At 53.4% G+C, this 20808-nt stretch overlaps 1 protein-coding gene across 2 annotated transcripts in view; it reads left to right on the top strand.

Moving 5' to 3' along the window:
* Positions 1–2911: 2911 nt before the first annotated feature.
* The window catches only part of IFFO2 (intermediate filament family orphan 2), a 46423-nt gene continuing 28526 nt past the window's right edge, over positions 2912–20808 (top strand). The window contains exon 1 of one of the 2 annotated variants that reach the window (XM_036999815.2): positions 2912–3939. In XM_036999815.2, the coding sequence (XP_036855710.2) occupies positions 3275–3939 (665 nt within the window). In that variant the 5' untranslated portion in view covers positions 2912–3274. The remainder of the gene's footprint in view (positions 3940–20808) is intronic. The other variant, XM_017650073.3, reaches the window with a different exon arrangement.

The following is a 20808-nucleotide window of genomic DNA, read 5'->3' as shown; positions in this document are numbered from 1 at the left end:
ATGACAGGATTTGAGTCTCAGAAGTCTCCAGAGCTACATGGGCTGGAAGTAGGGTTACCAACTCATCCTGGTTTGAATGGAACTTTCTGGGTTTTAGTCCTAAAAACACCTCATCAAAGGAAACCTCTTGATAGTCCTGGGCAAAAGGAGATAGTTGCTTACCTACTAGAAGGACATTATGTTAGCCTCCTCTTTTATCTCACCCACAAAGAGCAAGACACACAGCATCTCACTTTTGCTCCTATGTAGCCACAGAACTATTTCTAGCTATTTTGTTTGTACATATCATGCTTCTAAGATCTGGGTGGAATCCTTTCAAGTGTGGGTAGTGGTTCCTCCATTTCCTTCAGATCTTCTAGTCTCTGCTGAGCCACCTCCTCCAGGTCAGGTTTCCCTTCTCTGCACCCCCCTCATGTCTCAGAATGGTCTTTTTGGTTGTCTGTCTTCATCAGCAAGCTCCTTAAACTCTTGTGTTGTTCTCGGGTGTTTCCCCGGTATTTGCACAAGGGCTGTGCTGAAGCAGTAAATGCTCAGTAAATGATCACAGAATGTCTCAATCTCTCCAGTGCCCAGGACAGGGCTGGGCACTCCTCTCCTCCTCCCCACAGGAGGGCTTCATACCCCAACTCTGCAGCCATGCTGGAGGTAGGACAGTGCCTTCCTGGAATAGGCTGTAGGGAGCCGCTCCCCACAGGTGTTGTCTTAACCTTTTCTGTCCCACAGGCACCTTGGGCATCTGGTAAGGCCTGGTGGGCCTCTTCTCAGATGAAGTCTTACAAATTGCATTAGGATTACAATAAAAGCAATTTAACAAAATACAATTACCAAAATATTTTAAAATTTTGTGATGTAGTGACATATGTGCTTCCTTTTTAATACATTAAATAAGATTCAGTGGTGAGTATAATATGTTAATTTCAGAGTTGTGGTAGCTTAAATGATATTTTTAGCTATCTATGGTAACCATAATGTGATATGAAAATATTTGTGATTTCTGTTAGTGATAAAGTCACAGGGACTTACTTGTTTGTCTGCATTCATGAGCAAAGGAAATGCTAAATTCCATTTGGAGATCTGTGAAAATAAAGACATAACTTTTGCCCATCCCAAAGTCACGGATCCCTCAGAATTCTATCAGCTCCCTTAGGGGTCCATGAACTGCTTTAAGGCAAAAGGGTTTTGATTCTTTAGGTCAGATAAACAAGAAACTCACCAAGAGATGAGAGAGCAGAGAAGAGCAGTGACCACACTGGGTTGGGCTAAGCAGAGAAAGTTTCAAGACAGGTGAGTTTCAGTGCTGAGTGTAGTAAAGGTGGGCCTATTTTGGCAGGGAGCAAGGAGCTACGGTTGAGGAAAGAAACATGGGAAGGGTTTGCTCTTGAGACTGAATCAAAAACAGCAGACTAACATCACAGCCATGACCTCATCCCAGAACAAGCCCATTCTCCCTTGTGTCTCTTTTGTCACTGAGAATACCAAGCCATTGTCCTTGTGAGACAAAACAAACACAAAAGTTAATAACAAGACAAATAATTAATTTTTAATTTAAAAAATGCAGCTGGAAGAATCTGGAATGTGCCACACACCTAGTTAAGTGTACACAGTGCAAGCCACAGGCATTCAAAGGTGGGGATCACCTCCCCTCTCCTCTGAGGTCTGTGGTGAGGATCAAACGGAGAAAGGGACAAGAGGCCAGCCATGTCCAACGGCTGTTTGGAGCATGTGCTTTGGGATGGCTTGCTACTCCTCAGGTCTCAGTGACCTTCTCTGTAAAATGGGGATAATAACTAAGTACAGCACCTGACATATACGAACTACTCAGTAATGGGAACTATTATTACTGTTTAAAAAATAACGATAGGTGTTTGCAAATTGATTCAAGAGACACCCGGAGACTGGAGAACTTGGTCTTTAGAGTGGTACATCTGAAAACAGATCTGATTGAATGAGTGAGTGAATCAATGAATGGATCCTCGGCTGGCTGCACCCTCCAGACCTGTTCAGCCCACATGCTGCCCCCTAAGCGGTTGGATGAAATGGAGTCGCAGCTTTGGGATCAGCTGTATCTCAGCTTCTGTGTGCGAGGTGATGGGGAGGTGGTCGTTCTGGGCCGGGAGCGGCAGCAGCCCAGGCTGAGAGCTCGCGGGTGTCATATTCCGGGAGGGTCTTAGCTCAGTCTCCGCCACCCCCACTCGGCGCAGCGCCTGCGTGGGTCCGGGGACCTGCAGGCTCGGCAGTGCCCCGGCCGACCTCGGGACGAAGAGCCAGCGGCTGTAGGCGGGAGCAAGCGGTTGAGAAGCCATCCCGGGTCCACCGCGTGGGGGACGTGCCAGCGGAAGCGCTGCCTTATCCTGGGAAGGCCAATCTAGGCCGCCCCAGGATGAAGAGAGGGGTGGGGTGCGGATGCACCTTCGGGTGATACGGTCCCCCAGCCTCCCAGGCCGAGAGGTCCCACACCCCGTGAGCATTTGGGGCCGGGGCAACTGGAGCGAGGAGGAAGAGAAGCGGAGCCTCCTTGGCAGAAGACAAGAGGAAAGGGCACCCTACAGAGGGAGTCGCGCGCTGCTCGGACTGTCGGTCCCTTTAAGAGGCCGGGCTGGCTTTGCGGCGGATCCAGCTAACCGCCGGCCTGGTGCTGCTCTGCGGTACTTGTCCAGAGGCAAAGAATCCGAGCACCGCTGGGTGGCAGGACCCGGCGCAGGAGAGGGCGTGGTCCAGCCGGGGAGCTGGGCGGAGCCAGAGCTGAAGACAGCGGGTCTACGGAGCCGAGAAAGTGGCGGTGCCCGGGAGTGGGCGGGCCCACGGGCTGTGGGCGTGGCCCGGCGCTGCGGGCCTCGGGGGCGGGGCCTCGGGCGACGGAGAGCCGCAGAGCGAGGGGTGGGCGGGGCGAGGGTGGGGGCGCGGCCTGAGTCTGCAATGGGCGGGGCCCTCTGCAGAGGGGCCGTACCGGCGGAGAGTCCTCTGTCTGCGGCTGCCGCGGCGTCTCCACAGCGACTCTGACAGCCCCCGGACCCGGACGTGCGACCCTCGCTACTCGCGCAGCCGCCGCGGCCTCCACGGCGGCCCCAGTCAGTCTCTCGCCTCGGCGCCCACATCCGGGGACAGTCCGTCCCGCGGTCGCTGCGGAGGCCGCATCTGGAGCGCATCTGGAACCGCCCGGCCCGCCGCCCTGGAGCCCGCGCCCGCCCTGGCCCGGCCGCGCCGGGAGCCCTGCCCGGAGCTGGAGCCGCACCTGGAGCCTCGGGCCCGGGGCCCTGAGCCGCGCAGCCGGCGCATGATGAACTCGCTGCTGTTCGGAGAGATGGCCTTGGCCTTCGGCTGCCCGCCGGGCGGCGGCGGCGGCGGGAGCTGCCCCGGCGGGGGCGGCGGCGGCGGCGGGGCCGGACCGGGACCGTCGCCCGTGACGGCGGCGCTGCGGGACGACCTGGGCTCTAACATCCACCTCCTGAAGGGGCTCAATGTGCGCTTCCGCTGCTTCCTGGCCAAGGTGCACGAACTGGAGCGGCGCAACCGGCTGCTGGAGAAGCAGCTGGAGCAGCAGCAGAGCGAGCGCGAGCGGCGGCTGCGCTACAAGACCTTTTCCCGCGAGCAGGCGGTGCAGACCGGGCCCGAGCTGCTGCGGCCGCCGGCGGCTGCCGGCGGGCAAGCTAACGGCATCGCGGCCGCCGGAGCCAACGCCAACGCCGTGGCCCTGGGCGGCCTGCCCCCCGGCGGCGGCTCGCAGCCGCAGTACTACGGCCGCCTGCCCGGGACCATCTGGAGCTACACGCAGGTACGGCGCACGGGCGGCGGTGGCGTGGAGACCGTGCAGGGCCCCGGCGTGTCGTGGGTGCACCCCGACGGCGTGGGCGTGCAGATCGACACCATCACGCCTGAGATACGCGCGCTCTATAACGTGCTGGCCAAGGTGAAGCGCGAACGAGACGAGTACAAGCGGAGGTGAGTGGGACCCGCCCCTCACCCCGCAGCTCCCGGGGAGGGGGCGTCCAGGTCAGGAGGCCGCGGAATGTGCCTGTTCTGGAGGGGTTTCGGGGGCCGAGGGGCAGCTGGTCTTAGCAGGTGGGCTGGAAGCTGTGGTTGCATAGCACCCTGTACAAGCTGGGAAAACTCAGTTATCTGGTTCCAAGAGTGGTGGTGGGCGCCGTCCGTCTATGGTAGGGGACACCTCAGCGCCGTCATTAGTACAGGCACATTGTTTTCTAGGTGACATAATAACCACTGGTGTTTAGTGTGATCTCATTTAATCCTCGACAAGGCAGAGTGTAAGGCATACTTATTCCCATTGTGTAGATGAGGAAACTAAGGCAGAAGTGCAAGTGACTTGCCTAAATTGTCTTGGCCAATAAATGGTGCAACCAGGATGTGAACTGGTGAATTCAACTACTTCTGGCTAGTCTTGTCTCCCCAGCATAAGTATTTTCCCAAGGATGTAGGAAGTGGGTTCTCTCCCTCCGTGGGTGAAAAAACCCTCTTAACTAACCTACTGGCTTTTTATTTCTTGAATTAAATGAGATCATGTGTTTGAAAATAGATAGATCTGTCTCTACCCACTGGGGCCAGAGTCAGCCGTCAGCTTTGTAAGGTCCAGCTGGCCCAGGTGGATAACGAGACCCACATCAGACTGACCACAGGCTTCTGAAAGCGCTTCTCTTCACCTCTCTTCTCTATACTCCCTATTGTTATGGTTTATTGGACCCCAACAAGCTCAGCCCTAAAGGCCCACAGGAGGAGATAACCTTGGGCTGAAAGACTGGACACTGAATGGACCCAGACCACCATCTCTGGCTAGTGTGTGGGGCAGACTCTCTGCAGGACTGGCCAGCACATTCCTGCCCTGCCCAGGTTCCCCAGCTGGGAAATTGACATTACTTCCCATCTGCAGCCTGGCTGACAGAACTGATAGCTCAGCTTTCTGATAAAGAGGAGAGGGTCTGTCTGTAGCATTTCAGATATGGGTGGGGGCAGGGACCCTCTGCTGTCCCAGGAATGGGCAGCTCTGCATTGGGAGCTGTGAACATCTGTGGAGGATGCCCTGAGAAGGATCTTTTCTTCTACTCCTCGAGTTCTAGTACTTGCATGGGCCCAGAGGTCTGCCCAGGTTGCTGGGAAGGTGTCTCCTTCATCTTCCTCCACTGGGCAGGCTGGTCAGTGGGCAGGATTCAGATGCTAGCTCCATCACCTGCCAGTGAGATTGTTGAATCACTTGGAAGCCTATTTGTTCATTAGAGAAATGGGGGTAATAAAATCTACTCACAGTTGCATGAGGGGAGAGAAGGATGGTGGTGCCTTTTGTGAGATATAAAGTAATCAAGCTGATGTTATTAAAGATGATAGGGTCAGACAAGCAGGGAGCAGATGCCTAGAGTCTCAGGTCTGCCTCAGGCCAGGCTTTCTGGGGGTAGGTCTTACATCCCCGCTGGGAGATGAGCTACTCTCCTGGGCTGGCTGTCTCTCTTGAGGACTTGAGAATGACCTGGGGCCTCTTCATTAGGGAGGCTGCCTCTCTGTCCCTAGTGAGCAGCTTGGCTGAGGTGGGGTAGGGAGACAGGCACTTGCTCTGGATGGTGAAACTCTGAGGGATGGGCCCTTCTGTCTGCCACTGTTGATTGTATTGTCATGCCTCAGGCTTGTGTAGTGTTTGTCTTATTGTGTGTGTACCTTTTGGACCTGGCTACTAAGGAGATGGAAAAACCATGCCCAATTTTAGAGGGAAATAGGTTGGCATTGAGCAATGCTCTGTTCAAGTTGCACCCAGGGCGTGAGGGGTGATGTCAGCTTCTGGCACTGGCCTGGAATGAGATGAGCAGGGCTGAGACAGGTGGAGTGTGGGTGTCTCTCTTCCCGCCCTCTGGGGTGCCTTGGCACCTTCTTTTCCTTTATTTTTTTTTTTTGTGAACCGGGGAGTCACTTCTTTTCTGAAGTTGATTTAAGGCTCAAGTTGGATTTTTCCAAAGCAAGTATACTCCCTTCTTGGGGCCTCAGTTCCCTGTCTGTAAAGAGGTGAGGGGGCTAGAACCATGTTTCTTGAAGCCTCCAGCTTCCTCAGAGATGCGTTAGGGGTTCCTTGAATGCCATATCAATTTAATATTTAAAAATATATTAAAATGTTAATAGTCATAAAAATGTGCTCACTTTTAAGTTTTTAATGTTAACTTGTTGAAGTCCACTGACATGCTAACTTGTTAGTAGTCGGGCTCAAGTTAAAGCCACCCTCCTGCCTTCTCTATCTGTCTGAAGGGTATCCTGAAATTACAAAGCAAACTGCTAAAAACTATCTCCATTTGTAGCTACTTATCTGTATGAGTCAGGATTTTCTTGATCCTGTACAGCCAAAACTGGAGATAGAATTAAACTGAACGTGAAATTGTCATCCGTAATCCTAGTTCTAAGTGATAATGGAACCAAATAGCTTCATCAGCCTCACTGATTGCATTTAGAATATGTATGTTATATATTTGAACATACAATGTAAATGTACATAAGTAACAGTCTGTGTTTTACTTGTTTCTCTATTTGGCTTTCTCATAAGAATTTTCTTTTGGGAGGAGGGCTGGTTTCTGATCACCTTTTTAAAAAATTTAAAAACCACAGGACTAGATGATCTCAAAGGGTCTTCCCAGTCTTGACAATATATAAATCTGAGTTTGAGCTCCCAGCCCACTTCTGATACCTTGTCCATAAAAGAAATCGCAGTCTGAGGAATGAGACTGCAAAGTTTGCCTGGGCTGTTGGCCACCTAAGGCTTCAGATCCTTCTGGGATGTCTAGCACGGAGCCCCAAGCAGTGACCAATGGAAGGAGCCTATGCCTGGAAAGGAGAAGTTCTGGGGTTTCCTCTGGTCCATCTAGAGGAACTCATAGGCTTGGAGACCCCCACCTGCCTCCCCAAAGGGCAACCTGGACTAGGAAGCTCAGTGTTCTCCAAGCTGGAGGCATTTTCCAGTTCTGCCTCCATGATATCCATGTACCAGCACTTGTATTATTATTTGGGTAAAATATTTAAGTTTTATTGAGGTATAATTTGCATATCAAAAAATCCTCTTACTTTAAGTATACAGACAGGTTCAATAATTTTTAGTAAATCCACAGAGTTGTGCAACCATCACCGCAGTCCAGTTTTAGGACACTGGCACTGCCCCCAAGAGATCCTTCATGCCCATTTGCAGTTAGTCCCACCCCAGCTCTGGCAACACTCATCTACTTTCTGTTTCTATAGATTTGCCTTTTATGGACAGTTCATATAAATGGAATCATACAATTGGTAGTCTTTTGTATCTGGCTTCTTTTACTTAATGTTTTTGAACTTCATCTACATTCTAGCATGTATCAGTAGCCCTTTGAGCAGGTGTGTGCTGGCCCCCTATATGGATAGACCATATTTTGCTTATCCATTCAACTAAGTAGTTGGAATTTAAATTGAAATAGTCACCTATGTACCACCTTACATCAGCTCATGTGCCATCGGTGGTATAGGAACCAGGATTTGGAAACACCAGCCTAAATCAGAACCCCTGGCCTGGGTGCCTGGTCCCAGGCCCTGGTCACTACTGCTTTGATTTTCCTTTGGTCCAACCAGCTCTGAGCTCTTTACCACGAGGGAAATGTGGTCACCGAAACTATAACACCAACAAGGTTGTCAAGCGTTGATTTGGAAACCAAAACAAACATCTCTGCTCTGTCACCACCCACTGTCCCCAAAATACCCTGTTCTGAGTTTGCAAGCTGGGGGCTTTTCCCTGGAGATTCCTGCTGAATCTCTCTGAACTTTAAACAAGAGGGGAGTTCTCTGAATCAGCATCCAGGAGACCTGGACTCCAGGTCTGGCTCTGCTGCTAGGTGCTGTGTGACCTCAGGCCAATTGCTGCCTTCTCTGAGCCTTAGGTCCTCCACCTTTACACAAGGCAATCCCTCCCACCAAGGAGCCTGTGTCAGGGCTGCTCTTTCTGCCTCTGAGACGGCAGTCTGTACCTCCCCTGCCCCAGACCCAGTGTGGTTTGGAACTGGCTGGTTTCCTTCCCAGCCCCTGCAAGTTGCTGGATGTCTGTGCCCCTGACTCAAGTCTGTAGAAGGGCTTGGTTTGTTTTCTTTGGTACCTGGGGTGACTGGAGCTTCCTTTGAGAGCCAGGAGGGACCACAGTGGGGTGGTTTTCAAGTGGGCCCTTTGGAGCCCTGGGGTCCAGAGTGAGGTACCTTGGGGTGATTCTGGGGATAGTGAGGGGCTGAGTGCCTGGGATTTGACCCCTATCAACCACAGCAGCTCCATTTCTATGATTCTCAGATTGGTATTTTGAGGAAGGGTCAATTGGAAAACCGGGTTCTGCAGTTTAGAAAAAAGAAAGAAACTGCTGATTCAGCTGAGTACTTTCACTTTGGAGATGGGGAAACTGAGGCCCAGAGGGAGCTGACCCACAAAGCTGAGCTGGGCAGGCCTGCCTCCTGTCATTAAGAGCTTTCCTCACCGCTCTGAGGTGTTACCCACATCATCTGCCTTGGGCTGGGGCTTGCCAGAGTTCTCGCCATCTTCTTGTGCGTCTGCCTTTAAGCATTTTTTAAAAAGCCACTTTCAGGGATGGGAGGGACTTTAGTCGCAGCTATTTCTGATCATGGGCCGGAAGGGGCTGGGCTGCTGGCCTGAATGGAGGGCTCCAAAAAGGGCTGTTGGGTGAGCCAGCTGGAGTGTCCCCTGCCTCCTCCCATCACACCCTGGGAAGCCCTTTGAGCAGGTGTGTGCTGGCGCCTTAGCACCCCAGAGCCAGAAGACTGCCCCGGAAAGCTGGTTGGAGGGCATTTATTGCCATTTACATTATGTCTGAGGCTGCCGCTGATAAGGATTCCCTATTTCTGATTTTCTAGGGAGGCAGCTTGATAAGGTAGAAAAAGGGTTCAAATTCCAGCTCTGCCACCCTCCGTATGACTGTGGGCAATTGCTTAGCCTCTCTGAGCTTCCTGAGCCACCGCTTTCTGGGGAAAAGGGAGAATGTGTCACTTCCCCAGGAATCGGGAAGGATAAATGAGCTCATGAGTTAAGGCACCTGGGGCCTGGTAGGCTCCCAGTGTGCTCCCCACCCCAGGCCACCCCCTTTGCCCCTACAATGTCTGTTCCCTTCATTTGCAGGGACTTAGCACAGTGTCCGAATGCCCGACACATCCATTTCAGGACATGTTGCCGCGCTCTGTCCCGGGGAAGGCGCCAGGGATGGTGCTGTGGGCGGAGGGAGAAAGCACTACTTCTTTGTCCAGCATCTAAGGAGGGTGTTCTTCTTACTCTTAGCAGTTGATTTGTGCCTCCGGAAATGTCTGTCTGCCCTTTCTCCCAGCCTCCTTTAAAAGAAACACACAAAACCCCCTCCATCCAGCTTCTCAGTATTCTGAAGTCTGTTGGCTGGGCTGGCTTTCTTTTTGGGGACAAATTTGGGAGGATTTTCAGAACCTCAAGCCAGAGGTGGGGGATGAGGTCCCAGAAAAGAAAAGGAAGCAGGAAGCGGGGAGACAGCTGACGCTGGAGATTCCTTCTCCGAGGAATGTGAGGCGGGGCTTTCGCCTTGGCCACCGGATATGAGGCTCCAGCCCACCCCCCAAGCACGCTTGTGTGCACACACACTCACACTTTCACATTCTCAGTCTTTCTCTCAGGCCCCTGCATCCGCATACGTGTCAGCACTTGAAGGACACAGAAGGATAGACTGAGAATCTGAACATGCTTTTTGCTGCAAGGAGATGCAGTGACTCCCAGGGGGATGGATTTTTAAACTGTGCCACGTATCCCTGATACCCGAGCTGTGGACTTGGAATCTGGAGTCCTGGCTTTGGTCACACTGGTGAAGCGCAGCCGGTGTCGCATTTATTTCCCATGTCCTGGATGGCTAAGGTCCTGGGGCACGGAAGGAGGCAGCCCATTGTTCTCTGTGCTCAGAATTTGGATGCGCTGCTCTTCCTTGACTGTCATCCATCAGGCATCCCTGAGCACCCACTACCTCCCCCTTACAGCACCCCGCACCCTGCATCCTAATTGCCTGGGATGTGTCTGCTCTCTCGCCAACTATAAGCTCTGCAGGGGCTGGCTCTGGGTCTGAGTCCTTCATTTTGTCCCCTCAGAGCCCAGCCAGGACCTGGCCAGAGTCTATCCTGAGCAAGTCGTTGTGTAGTGAGAACGGGCTCTGTGCCTGGTGCTGTTAGGTCCCCATAGGGTGGGATGTAAGGCACAGACAACACGGTGACTGACACAGACTCTGCATCTGGGGACTCACTCACAACTTGTGGAGGAAAGGATCTGGACTTGGAAGTGCAGAAGTTAGAAGTTGAGAGCCCTTGGGCTAGTCCCTTTGCCTCTCTGATTCTGTTTCTTCATCTGGAAAAAGTGGTTACTGAGCTCTGTGTCACAAAGTTGTGGGAGGAGCAAATGGGCTCATGTAGCTACAGCACTTTATAAGTGGTGAAGCTCCAAAAAAGGTCCATGGCAAGATTTCACAGGGCTGAAGGGTGGGTGCCCTCGGGGTGAGTGGTGCTGGCTTTGGGAGGTGGGTAGATGTTGAGAAGCTGGGGCAAGGGTGTCCATGCCCTTGATGGCAGCATCTGGGGGTTGTGCAGCCCCTGGGCATGGCCAACTGCGAGGTGCTTAGAAGGTTCTGGGACAGGTGGGAGGCTGGTGAAGATTTCTGATGCTGCTGCCTGCCCACCAGAACAGTGCCCTCCTGTCCTCACTGGGCACTGGGTGCTTGGCTTCCTGAGAAGATGTGGTTTCTTACTCTAGTTCCTGCTACAATAGAGCGTGGTTGTCACCCAACAGTAAACCTGGTCAGTGTCTCTGCTTCCTGGGAAGGGCTGTGGCCTTGCTGAGCCCCCTGGGTGGTGGCATGGGGCTGCTAGAGCCCCGGGGTGTCCAGGGAATGGTCCTGACTTGCACTGAGCTCCCTGTTGTCCATGGGGGCTGGGGGAGTGCCAGCCCAGTGCCCTGTGAAGACTGTTCTCTCTGTAACTTAACTGGAGTGGTATGGATTCTACACATGCCATTTGATCTGTCGCACCTCAGTTTGTCACTCTGTAAAATGGGGGCAGAGTTTCTTATGAGTACTATTGCCCAGGGTTGATGTAAAAATCAATTGAAACACTCGAGTGTGAAGGCATTTTGAAAAAGGTTTAAAAATAAATAATAGTGACTTAATAGCTACCATGGATTGAGCAACTATTACATGCTAGCTTCTGTGATGACTTCTTAAGTAAGATTTAGTTATTAGAGCAAAAAGTGGAAATTAACTATGCCCATTTTACACATGGGAGGTTCAGAGAGGTGAAGAAATCTGCCTCAGATCTTACAGCAAGTCCAGTCTGGGTCTCTAGACCCCAAGTTCAGTGCTCTTCCCAGGGTCAGATATGACTGACCTTGTGCACGTCACCTGAAGGCTAATAAAGGCTGGTCTGGGGTGAGGAGGCAGGTTGGGGGCAAGCTAAGGTATGGGGTCTACCAAGTGCCTGTCACAGTATTGGCACAGCAGGTGGCAGAACAGGAGGCACCTGCTGGGCTGGGAAGACTTCCTGCTGTCACTTTACACTAATTATTTCTTGAGAAGCCAATGAATCGCTGGCAGCGACACACAGATGAGCCTCCTAGGCCACCATAGAGGGTGGTCCAGCCCCAATCTTCCTTGTAGATGATCCTAACAGGTGCTGGACTCTGGGTAGGGGCCAGTGCCTGGTCAGGTGCAGAGGTTAGCACACCTAGCTAACCTGGGAGGGGGAGGAATGGGGAGCAGGGGAACACGTATTATTACCTGTCCGTACTTAACACCTGGCTGTTTTAAACCTTGTAGCAACTCTGCAGGATGGAAACCAGGGCTCAGAGGGGAAAAGTCACATAGCAAAGCCAGGACCAGGGGTGGGTCTTAGACTCTAAGTTAATGCTCCTTTTATCATGCCTGGCACCTAAGTGCTCCCAGACCAGTGGCCAGGGGTTTTTGCCAACTGATAACAAGCAGAAGAGACCACCGGGCATTCTGGTGATGAGAAGGAAGCTGGCCTCTGCCCTGGGCTTGGGTCTCCCACTTTTGCTTTCAGTTGGTGCTGTGAACTTTGCCAAGGTACAGGGAACTTGTTACAGTCATTCCATGTCTCGGTTGGGGAAGATAATACTGCTGGGTGTGGATGTCTGAGAAGCCAAGGTTCCAATCTCCGGACAGTGGCTGGGCACACAGGCAAATGTGATAATGCCATGTGACAAGTATCTGCTCAAGTAGAGCCTGTGCATAGTAGGGGCACAGTAAACATTAATTAATGTTTACTGTGTTTAATGATGAGCCCTGCTCATCAATTAATTAATTAATTAATTAATTAATTAATTAAGCAAATATTTATATAGTGTTTACTCTTTGCCAGGCTGCATCAAAGGAGTTTGCTAACATTTAATTCATATAACCTCATAATAACTGTATGAGTTGAACACCATCATGAGCCCGTTTTAGAGATGTGGAAACTGAGCCACAGAGACTTTGAGGCAACCAAGACATACCTCACAAGTGGCAAGCCAGGATATGAACCCAGGAAGTCATGCTCCAGATCCGGCTTTTTATGCTACCCAGGGAGCGGTGTGCCCATTGCAAGTTGGTTTTGTGCTCTGAGCCTCAGTTCTCACTTCTGTGAAATGGGGGTAATAAATCTGACCTCATGGGGCTGTTTGGAAGGTTATAAACTTACAACACTTTATAAAAACAGTTGAGTGTCTGGTCTGTGGGGCATGATGACTGGCAGCCCCGGGCCCACCCACACTGCTGTTTCCTCTCCACCTCCCCATGCAGCCTGGGGCTACTTGAAACTCCAGGAGATGTTCCATCCTCACCTTGCCTTGATGTTCATGCCTCCTCTGGATCCTGAGGCAAGCTGTGATGGGTATTGGGCAGAAACCTGCAAAACTAGACAGCTGGGAGCAGAGCATTTGTGGGGAACTTGGCATCTGGGAAGAGAGGAGGCCAAGCGTTCTGCTGCTTTTCAGCAGCCTGACCTTGAGAGAGTCATTTGCTTCTCTGAGCCCTGTTTTCTTGTTTGCAAAATGGGAATAGTCATACTGCGTGGATGGCAGAAGAAGGCGGATGGGGTGGTGGTGCTGACCCTGACAGCTGCTGTGCTGATTATTATCTGAGGCTGGGGGTTCTGGGGAGAGGAGCGGGGTTGGGAATCGAATGGCATTTGGACCCTGCCTAGGCAGGAGCCCCTCCACGTGGCTGCGCTGGGCAGGGCTGTCTCTGAGCTGTCTTTGAGATGCTTGCTCAGCGATCTTCTCCGGCTTGCGTGCTCTGACTTCAGGATGTACAGGTTGACACAGCCCCCTGCTCATCTGCTGCTTGATGGAGAGATGCCCCCACAGTGGAGACACTGCCTTCCGCCCTCTTAATTGGCCATTTTTATTACTTGGGTTATTTAAGACGGGTCTTGGCTCACTGCCCCATGATTGCCGTCCTGGGGGAGGGGAAGAGCTGTTGGTCTAAGTGGACCCTGTGAAATTCTCCGGCAGACAGTCTCCTCTCTGGGCAAGGTTGGTACATCTTCCCAGGGCCCATTGGCACCTCCTTTTGCCCCTGGCCTGCTGCGGTGATGGGCAGAAGGCCATCTAGGGGCAGGGGTGGGCAGGGAGACTAGAACTAGAATAGCTTTGGGGAAAGCTTGTTGCAAAGTCAGACCACAGAACCAGTGAGCCTTGGAGTTCTGGGTGGGACCCTGGTGGGACTCTGTGGTGCCCCAAACCCAGAGATTCTGGAAGGTACTTGAGCCAGGTTTAGGGCCAGTCAAGGAAGGCTTCCTGGAGGGAACACCACCTGAGTTGTGTTTTGAAGGTCCAGTAAGAGTGGAAGAGAAGTGGAAAGAGTGCTCCAGGTAGAGAGAAGAGCTGGTGCAAAGGCCCAGAGGTGAGACTGCCATTCAGTGTGCAGTCTGGAGCCTGCTCCTCATGCCCCAGGCTAGAGTCCGGATGCAGCCAGAACCTGGCCTGCCTGCTCTTCCCTCCCCTCCTTGTCTCCCTCCCTCCTCATGGCCTGCTTGGCTCTCTTTGTTCTGTTTTGCCATCTCTCATCCTTTCTCCTCTCCCTCTTCCTTTTCTTTCTGGTTTTTGCCTCCACTCCCTGTGGCTGTCTCTCACCTCTGCCCCTTCCCCCATCTGAGGCGGGGGAGGGCTAAGAGGGGGACCCTGTCTCCTGCCCCTCCACCGCATGCCGGGCCTCAGTGTGGGGCTCTTTGTCTGCTGCTGGGGCTTTGTGAACCTGTGTGTGCACGCGTGCATGTGAGCACGTGTCCAGGAGCCGCCATCTACCCCCCGTGGATTTGGAGCCCCTGGGGTCAGGACCTGCTCTGGCCACCCCAGACCCTTTGTACTTCCCCTTGTACATCATGGTTGGGGGCCGAGGAAGTGCCTATGAGAGGAATAGCTGCTGGCTCTTGGAGATCAACACTGATCACGGGAGACCTCATTTCCCCAGCCTGCATTGAGGTCTGCGCCTAAGATTAAGCAGTGGTAGGAGCGTGGGGGCTGGGGAGGCTAGGCTGCTCACCTTAGCTCCCCAGGTCTGACCACCCTGCCTGTCCCTTCTCTCTCACACCTGTGACTTCCTCTTATCTCCTTGCAGGCCCAAGGTCATTTAATCCATCCCCCTGCTTCCAGGCAACATCATTCCCCTGTCACCCCAGATGAGGAGATGTGCCTTCTGTTTTTTGAAAAAGAAATCCTGGGAGTTCATTCTTCAGTGGTTTATATTTTTCTCTCCACCCCCACTCACATACCCATGGCCATTTTACAGGTGGGAAAACCGAGACCCACGGACAGCAGCTCCCTTGAGGTCACATAGCAGAGAAGGGGCTAGAACTCAGGACCCCTGAACAGGGTTCTTTTGAAACTCTTAAGCTAAGGGATCCTTCTGGGAGCTGAGAGTCCTACAGGGAGGGATTCTGAAAACTCTCAGAGGCCAGAGCCTTTGGGGTGAAGAAGCCTTGGAGCCTGTCAGGCAGAGTCCACAGAGACCAAGCTCTGCCCTCAGCCAGACAGCGGGTCCTTGGTGCTGCAGACGAGGCTCTTGGCCTATGCAAGAGAGATTTCAGGTTGCCATGGGTTTGTCTCCTTATGACAAAAGGGACTTTCCTGGCCTGGTCACCCAGTGGTCTTGGGGTGTTGACTGACTGACCTACTGTTCCTCTGGTCCACCACGTGCTTGGCTGCATCATTTTTCTGTGCTTTAGTTTCCTCTTGTATAAGATATGATGACAAGACCCACAGGGTTGTTGACAAGCCTAGCCCAGTGCAGGCCATTCCCATCCCCTTTCATCTGGGGTGAGCCCTGGGTTTGGAAGGTCCGAGGACTTTGCCCTGAATGTTGCAGTTGAGTGAACCGTAAAGGCCAAGCCTCCAACCCTATATTTGCTCAGTCCCCAGTCTGGGGAGGTGGCCTGAAAAATAGTCCTTTTGGATTTGTACAGTTTAATATGGAAATTATGTTGCAACCGGCTTTATACTTACCTTCAAAGAAAACACTAACATTTAAAACATCAAGACTTATCCAAGTTGGGGAAGCCAAAGCTTTAGCTCAGCAGGCTACTCAGAGCCAGGATTAACCTGATGCCAAGTTCAGGGGACCCCCAGCTGGTAGGTTGTTCCTTTCTGTGCCTTAAGGCGCAGTCAGTCCACGGGGCCTTCACTGGGTGGGAGCTCTGCCTCTGAAGTGAGTCTGCCTGGGTTCGCACCGCCATGCTGAGCTATAGTCGTCTCATCTGTAAAATGGGGATGACAACCTGAGCTTACAAGGTTGTGATGAGGATTCAATGAAATAGTGCATGCTGAGTGCTAAGGGTGGTGCTGGCCCCTCAGCTGTTACTGCTCTGTCCCTTCTGTCCAAGCCTGGCCCTCCCCAGCCCCCGGGCCCCACACTGTGGGAATTGCCTGCTCCCTCCCCCTTCCGGTTGAAGAGTGGCCTTTTGTGTTCAGGGCATTTCCTTTCCCCAGCAAAGCCATCAGCCTAGCCAGCAAGGAGGAGGTCACATCCCTTCTCCTCCCCAGCCAACTGTCAGCACAGGGTCACCGACAGGGCACGACCTAGCATTCAGGGGTGTCCAGCACAGTGTTGCCTGGAGCCTGTGGCTTCCAGTGGCCTTGTTGGAGAATGGCCTCGAATGGGGGAGTCTGGTTGTGCCCTTGCCTCCCTAGGGAGGGGCCCTCTAAGTCCCAGCCTCTTTGTATGGATATGGAGGCAGCACCCTTGGGAGGTCTTACCCTTGGCTTGAGGTCTCGCTGTGAGGCTGGGGATGGGATCCGCACCTGAGCCTGGCCAACTCTTTAGAGTTCTTCCCTCCACACTCCCAGGCTCAGTCTCCCAGGCTGAGAAATGGGGCCACATGTTCTTTGCCCCTGGCCCTTCGCTGAGAAATAGGAGTTGGAAGTTTGGGGTCAAGTCCTGCCTGGCCCCTCAGCAGCAGCAGGGTGGCTGTTCTTCCTTCTGGGCTTCCACAAAGTGATGGGAAGATGGCTTCTGAGTTCTTGTCCAGCCCACAGACTGTCTGTGAGGCCGTGTGGGTGAAGTGTTCGCTCCCAGACCTTGGCAGAGAGGTGACGTCAAGGCTGCCTTGGCATTGTTTTGTCCAGTGTTGACATCAGGGCAGCTGGGTTAAGGTTTCATCTCTGAGACAAAGGCTGTTTTGTAGCTTCTGCCTGGTTTAAGTCCAGGCACATCAACCCCCAAGGTGGGAAACAAAGTGGGAGGGATAGTAGGGTCCAAGCAGAGAAACCCTGGCTTGGCTCACCCTCAGCTCCTCCAGTAAGGAAGCCAGAATCTCATAACTCCATAGTAGTCATCTCGCCATTTTCTGAGATGTGCCAGTGCAGTTCAAAACGCCATGGACTGTTTTCTTGAAGTCACAACACTCTTGAAGGGTAGCTGTGAAAGGAAGCCCATTGTACAGATGAAACTGAGTCTCGGCAGGTGAAACAGCTTGTTACTTGTCATAGCTAGAAAGTAGTAGAGCTGGCATGTGAACTTGGGTTTCTCTGGCTTCAGAGATCACCCTGGGGTCCCACCACTGTTGAGGCTCATTTGAAACCCATTTCAGGAGGGTACCTCAGAAAGCCGGTACCTTTGGGATCCTGTGCTCAGACCCTGTGCTACATGGATCAGAGAGGCAGACCCCAAAGCTTGCCAGATGACTTACATCAGAGCTGCAAAAGTCCTTAGAGATGTTTAGTTTTTCCCTCAGCATACGCCCAAGGTCACACAGCAAGTTGGTGGCAGAGCTAGGACTCAGCCAGGTCTGCAGACCCCAGCCCCATGTTCCTACCTCTCTTCTGTGCTTGCCTCTGCCGGCTCCACTCTTGGCTGGTAGCCCTCTCACCCAGCCCTTCCCTTGGCTGTTTTGATGTGTTCTTGGGCTTTTCTGGTGTCCTCTGCAGCCTCTGTCCTGAGACAACCAGAGATGCTGGCTGGACCTGCGTGCGGGCCCCAGGCTGGAGCTGAGCTCAGCTGTGCAGTCCCCTGAGATGACACCCTTGTCCGTTTGGCACATCAGGCTGGCCAGTCGTGCACCAGGGGCAGAGACTCTGAAGCCGTACTTTACTCTTCCGTGTGGACAACCCCTACTTGCTGTGCCAGGAGCGTGGGTCGGGGGGTCTCCAGAGGCCGTCTGCTCCTCCCTACCTTTGAGGCTAGTACCTTTGCAAATCCTACTTAAAGATCAGACTGCCTAGGAAGGGCACTCCAGAGCCTTGCCCTAGATGCGCCTTCAAGCGTCCTTGCAGCTTTCTCCATTGGGAAATGCTTCCTGGTCTCTAGCCATAATTCCCTATGCTGCATTTACCTCTGTTTAGCCTGCCATAGACTAGGGGAATAGGTGGGCAGCAACTGCCTGGTGAGAGCCTTCCCAAGTTCTCAAGGCAGCATCACTCCCCTTCAAGACCCTTGAAGCTTACTCTCTGCCTTAAGCCTCTCGACTCATGTGCGCTAGTTGGGGCACGCTCTTTGTGTAGGAAGGATGTGGCCCATCCCTTGAGGATTCCACAAGTTCTGGGAGAGAAGCACATTCCTTCTCGTGGAGTCATAGAACTCTCCGAGCTGGAAGTGGGCCCTGGAGCCCAGGGATCACCCCAGCTGCACCTTTCCTGATGGAGAAATTGAGGCCCAGAGAGATTGAGCAACATGCCTGAGGCTCTTCAGCCAGCCTGGTGGAGCTAGATCTCCTTCTTCAGAGGGCAGAGGTATTTCTGGGGTTTGGGCCCGGGAGTGGGTTTTGCCGCCCCATAAAGGTGGCCAGTGGCCTTCTGGCCTGGTGGTCCCTGCCCCAGATAGGTGTCCTGGAAGCAAGGCAGCCAGCTCCACACAGCTCCACAGAGCTCCCTGGCAGGAATCAGTGCCCTCCCCGGCCCGCCCACTGGGTTGGCAGAATGCAGGCGGCCCAGGCCTGCCCTCAGAGCTGAGCAGTGGTGCCTCCTCCACGTCCACCTGTCCTGTGGTTCCCTCCCATCCCACTGCCTTCCTGACTCCTTTTGGCCCCAGGGAGGCCCCTCACCTCAAAGAGCGGATTGCAGAGGCCCGAGTGTATCACAGTGACTCGGTTGCAGCGGGGACACTAACGCCTGCGACTGGGGCAGGAAGGGGTTAAGCGGCTCTGCCAGCTGGGCTGGACTCCCAGCTGGTGTCCTAGCCCCTCAGGCCAAGCAGGCCATCTGGCTTGACAGGCACCACACCGCTTCCATCTGTCCCAAGGCAAAGTCACCAGGAGGAGGCCTGCCTGGTGCCTTTGTGGGCCTGCAGGGGTGGGCGTGGACCACCAGCTGTCCTTAGGAGGTGTGGCAAGTTGGGAAATGGCTACCCTGGGCAGGCTGCCCTGGGGGTGGCTGGCCTGTGTGTTTCCCAGAAGCCAGAGGAGGGAGAGCCTGAGCTCCCAGGGTGGTCAGAGCTTCCTGGTGCAGATGGGTCCAGAGGAGCGCTGGGATGGGCCCAGGGTCACACAGCGAGTTGGTGCCGGCAGAGCAGGACCGGCTCACTGTTCTGCCCAGTTGCTCTCTCTCACAAGCTGATTCATCCAGTCAGTGCCAGTTGAGGGGCTCCTCTGTGCTAGGCCCTAGGAACCTCTGGATATCAGACAGTGCCGCATTCCCAGAGTGAGGAAGAGGGAGTCCAGAGGCTGAAACATCTGCGGGAAAGAATGACCTGTACCCTGCATCCCAGAACAACTACCTCAGCAGCTAGAGGTGGGTCCTACTTGCTAAGATGAGCAAAATCACATTAGAGGCTTGGTGTTTACAATCTTGTTTAATCCTCACAACCTGGTGAGGTAGGTACTATTGTTACCCCTGTTTTACAGGTGAGGAAACTGAGGATCAGGTAGGCAAAGTCACTTTATCAGGTCACCAGATGGGGAGTGGCTGAGTCTGTCTGTTGTCAAAGTGTTCTGAGATCAGGGGCAGGGGAGATGGCCTCACCCCTTCCCCCAGGTGCCCCTTCTTGTCCCTCTGTCTTGGATCGTTTCCTTTTGGGCTACTTGCAAGTCCAGGCCAGGGATTATGCAGCTGGAGGACCAAGTCTCAGGGGGAAGAGAGGCCCAGTTGTGTTTGAGCTGAGAAGAGGAGCTTGCTGGTCCCTCGGTAGGGCTGGGGTTGTTGACCTTCTGCCGCCTCCTGGGCTAGGCACCTGGCAGGACCTGGGCAGTGCTTGGGGGACACTCCCTGGAGGATCCCTGGTGTCTGATGGACTCCCTGCTCATCTGAGGGCCCTGGGGGCTGGGCCAGACCTACGGAAACCTTACTTCAGGGGCCACAGAGTCAGGGCCAAGCTGGGCCCAGCCTGGCAGCCCAGAGTGGGGACCTCAACACTTTGCTCTTGGGGTTTAGAGGTGTTAAAGTTGAGGTCCATTCTGAGCCCCAGGAGACTGAGGCACATGCTCCCTGACACTTCCTTTCCTTATGAGGTCACCTGGCCACCATGTGCCACTCCCTCCGGAGAGCAGAGGCAGGTGACTGTCTGCTGGACATGAGCTTGGGTTCTGGAGCCAGACTCCCTGGATTCAAGTCCTGGCTTTATCACTTCCAAGCTCTGTGACCTTGTGCAAGTTGTTTCACTTCCCAGGGCCTCAGTTTCCTCATCTGCATAATAATAGCACCTACCTCCTAAAGTTGTGGGGACTAAATGAGTTAGCAGTGCCCATTACAGACTAACACTTAATAAAGAAATGTTAGTGTGTTTTGATTATGTGACCCTGAACAAGTCGCCCCACCTCTGTGAGCCTCAGGTTCTCTGCCAGTAGAATAGGATTGAGGAAATGAGAGGCTCCAATGAGGTCTCTGCCACAGGCTTCACTGTCACATCAGGGTCTCTGGGCAGCTGCTTCATTCTGTTCCCTTCCTGTCTTGAGGAACTGATCTCTGTCTCCTCTGGGAGAGCCCCAGCGCCAGCCCCATAGATGGGGGGAGGAAACACCCTGCGTGTGTGTTGGGAGATGCCCCACTGCCCTCCCCACTGGTTCACATCAGGTTGAATGTCAGGGCCCGTGTGATGACAGGAGGCTGGTGTTAAGTGGTGAGTCCATTCCCTTGAGCGGCGTTTAGTCACTAATCCCCCTCTTGGCATGGGCCATCGCAGTCTAATTACCTGCCCCGGCTGTGCCTGGAGCCCTCCCGGCCAGTTATGGCAATTAGGATGCTGCACACACAGGCGGTGCTGGCCACCACCCATCCTCAGTTGCACAAGCCCCACGTGTAATTGGCTTCCTGGGTCCTTGCCGCTCTTCCCTTCTTCCTCCTTGGTGATCGATTGCTCAGGAATGTCTTCCTCCCCTTCCTGCAGCGTTCGGGAAG

This window comes from Manis javanica, chromosome 4, assembly GCF_040802235.1.
Source record: "Manis javanica isolate MJ-LG chromosome 4, MJ_LKY, whole genome shotgun sequence".
Taxonomy (NCBI): domain Eukaryota; kingdom Metazoa; phylum Chordata; class Mammalia; order Pholidota; family Manidae; genus Manis; species Manis javanica.
This window is presented reverse-complemented; position numbering and strand designations above follow the sequence as displayed.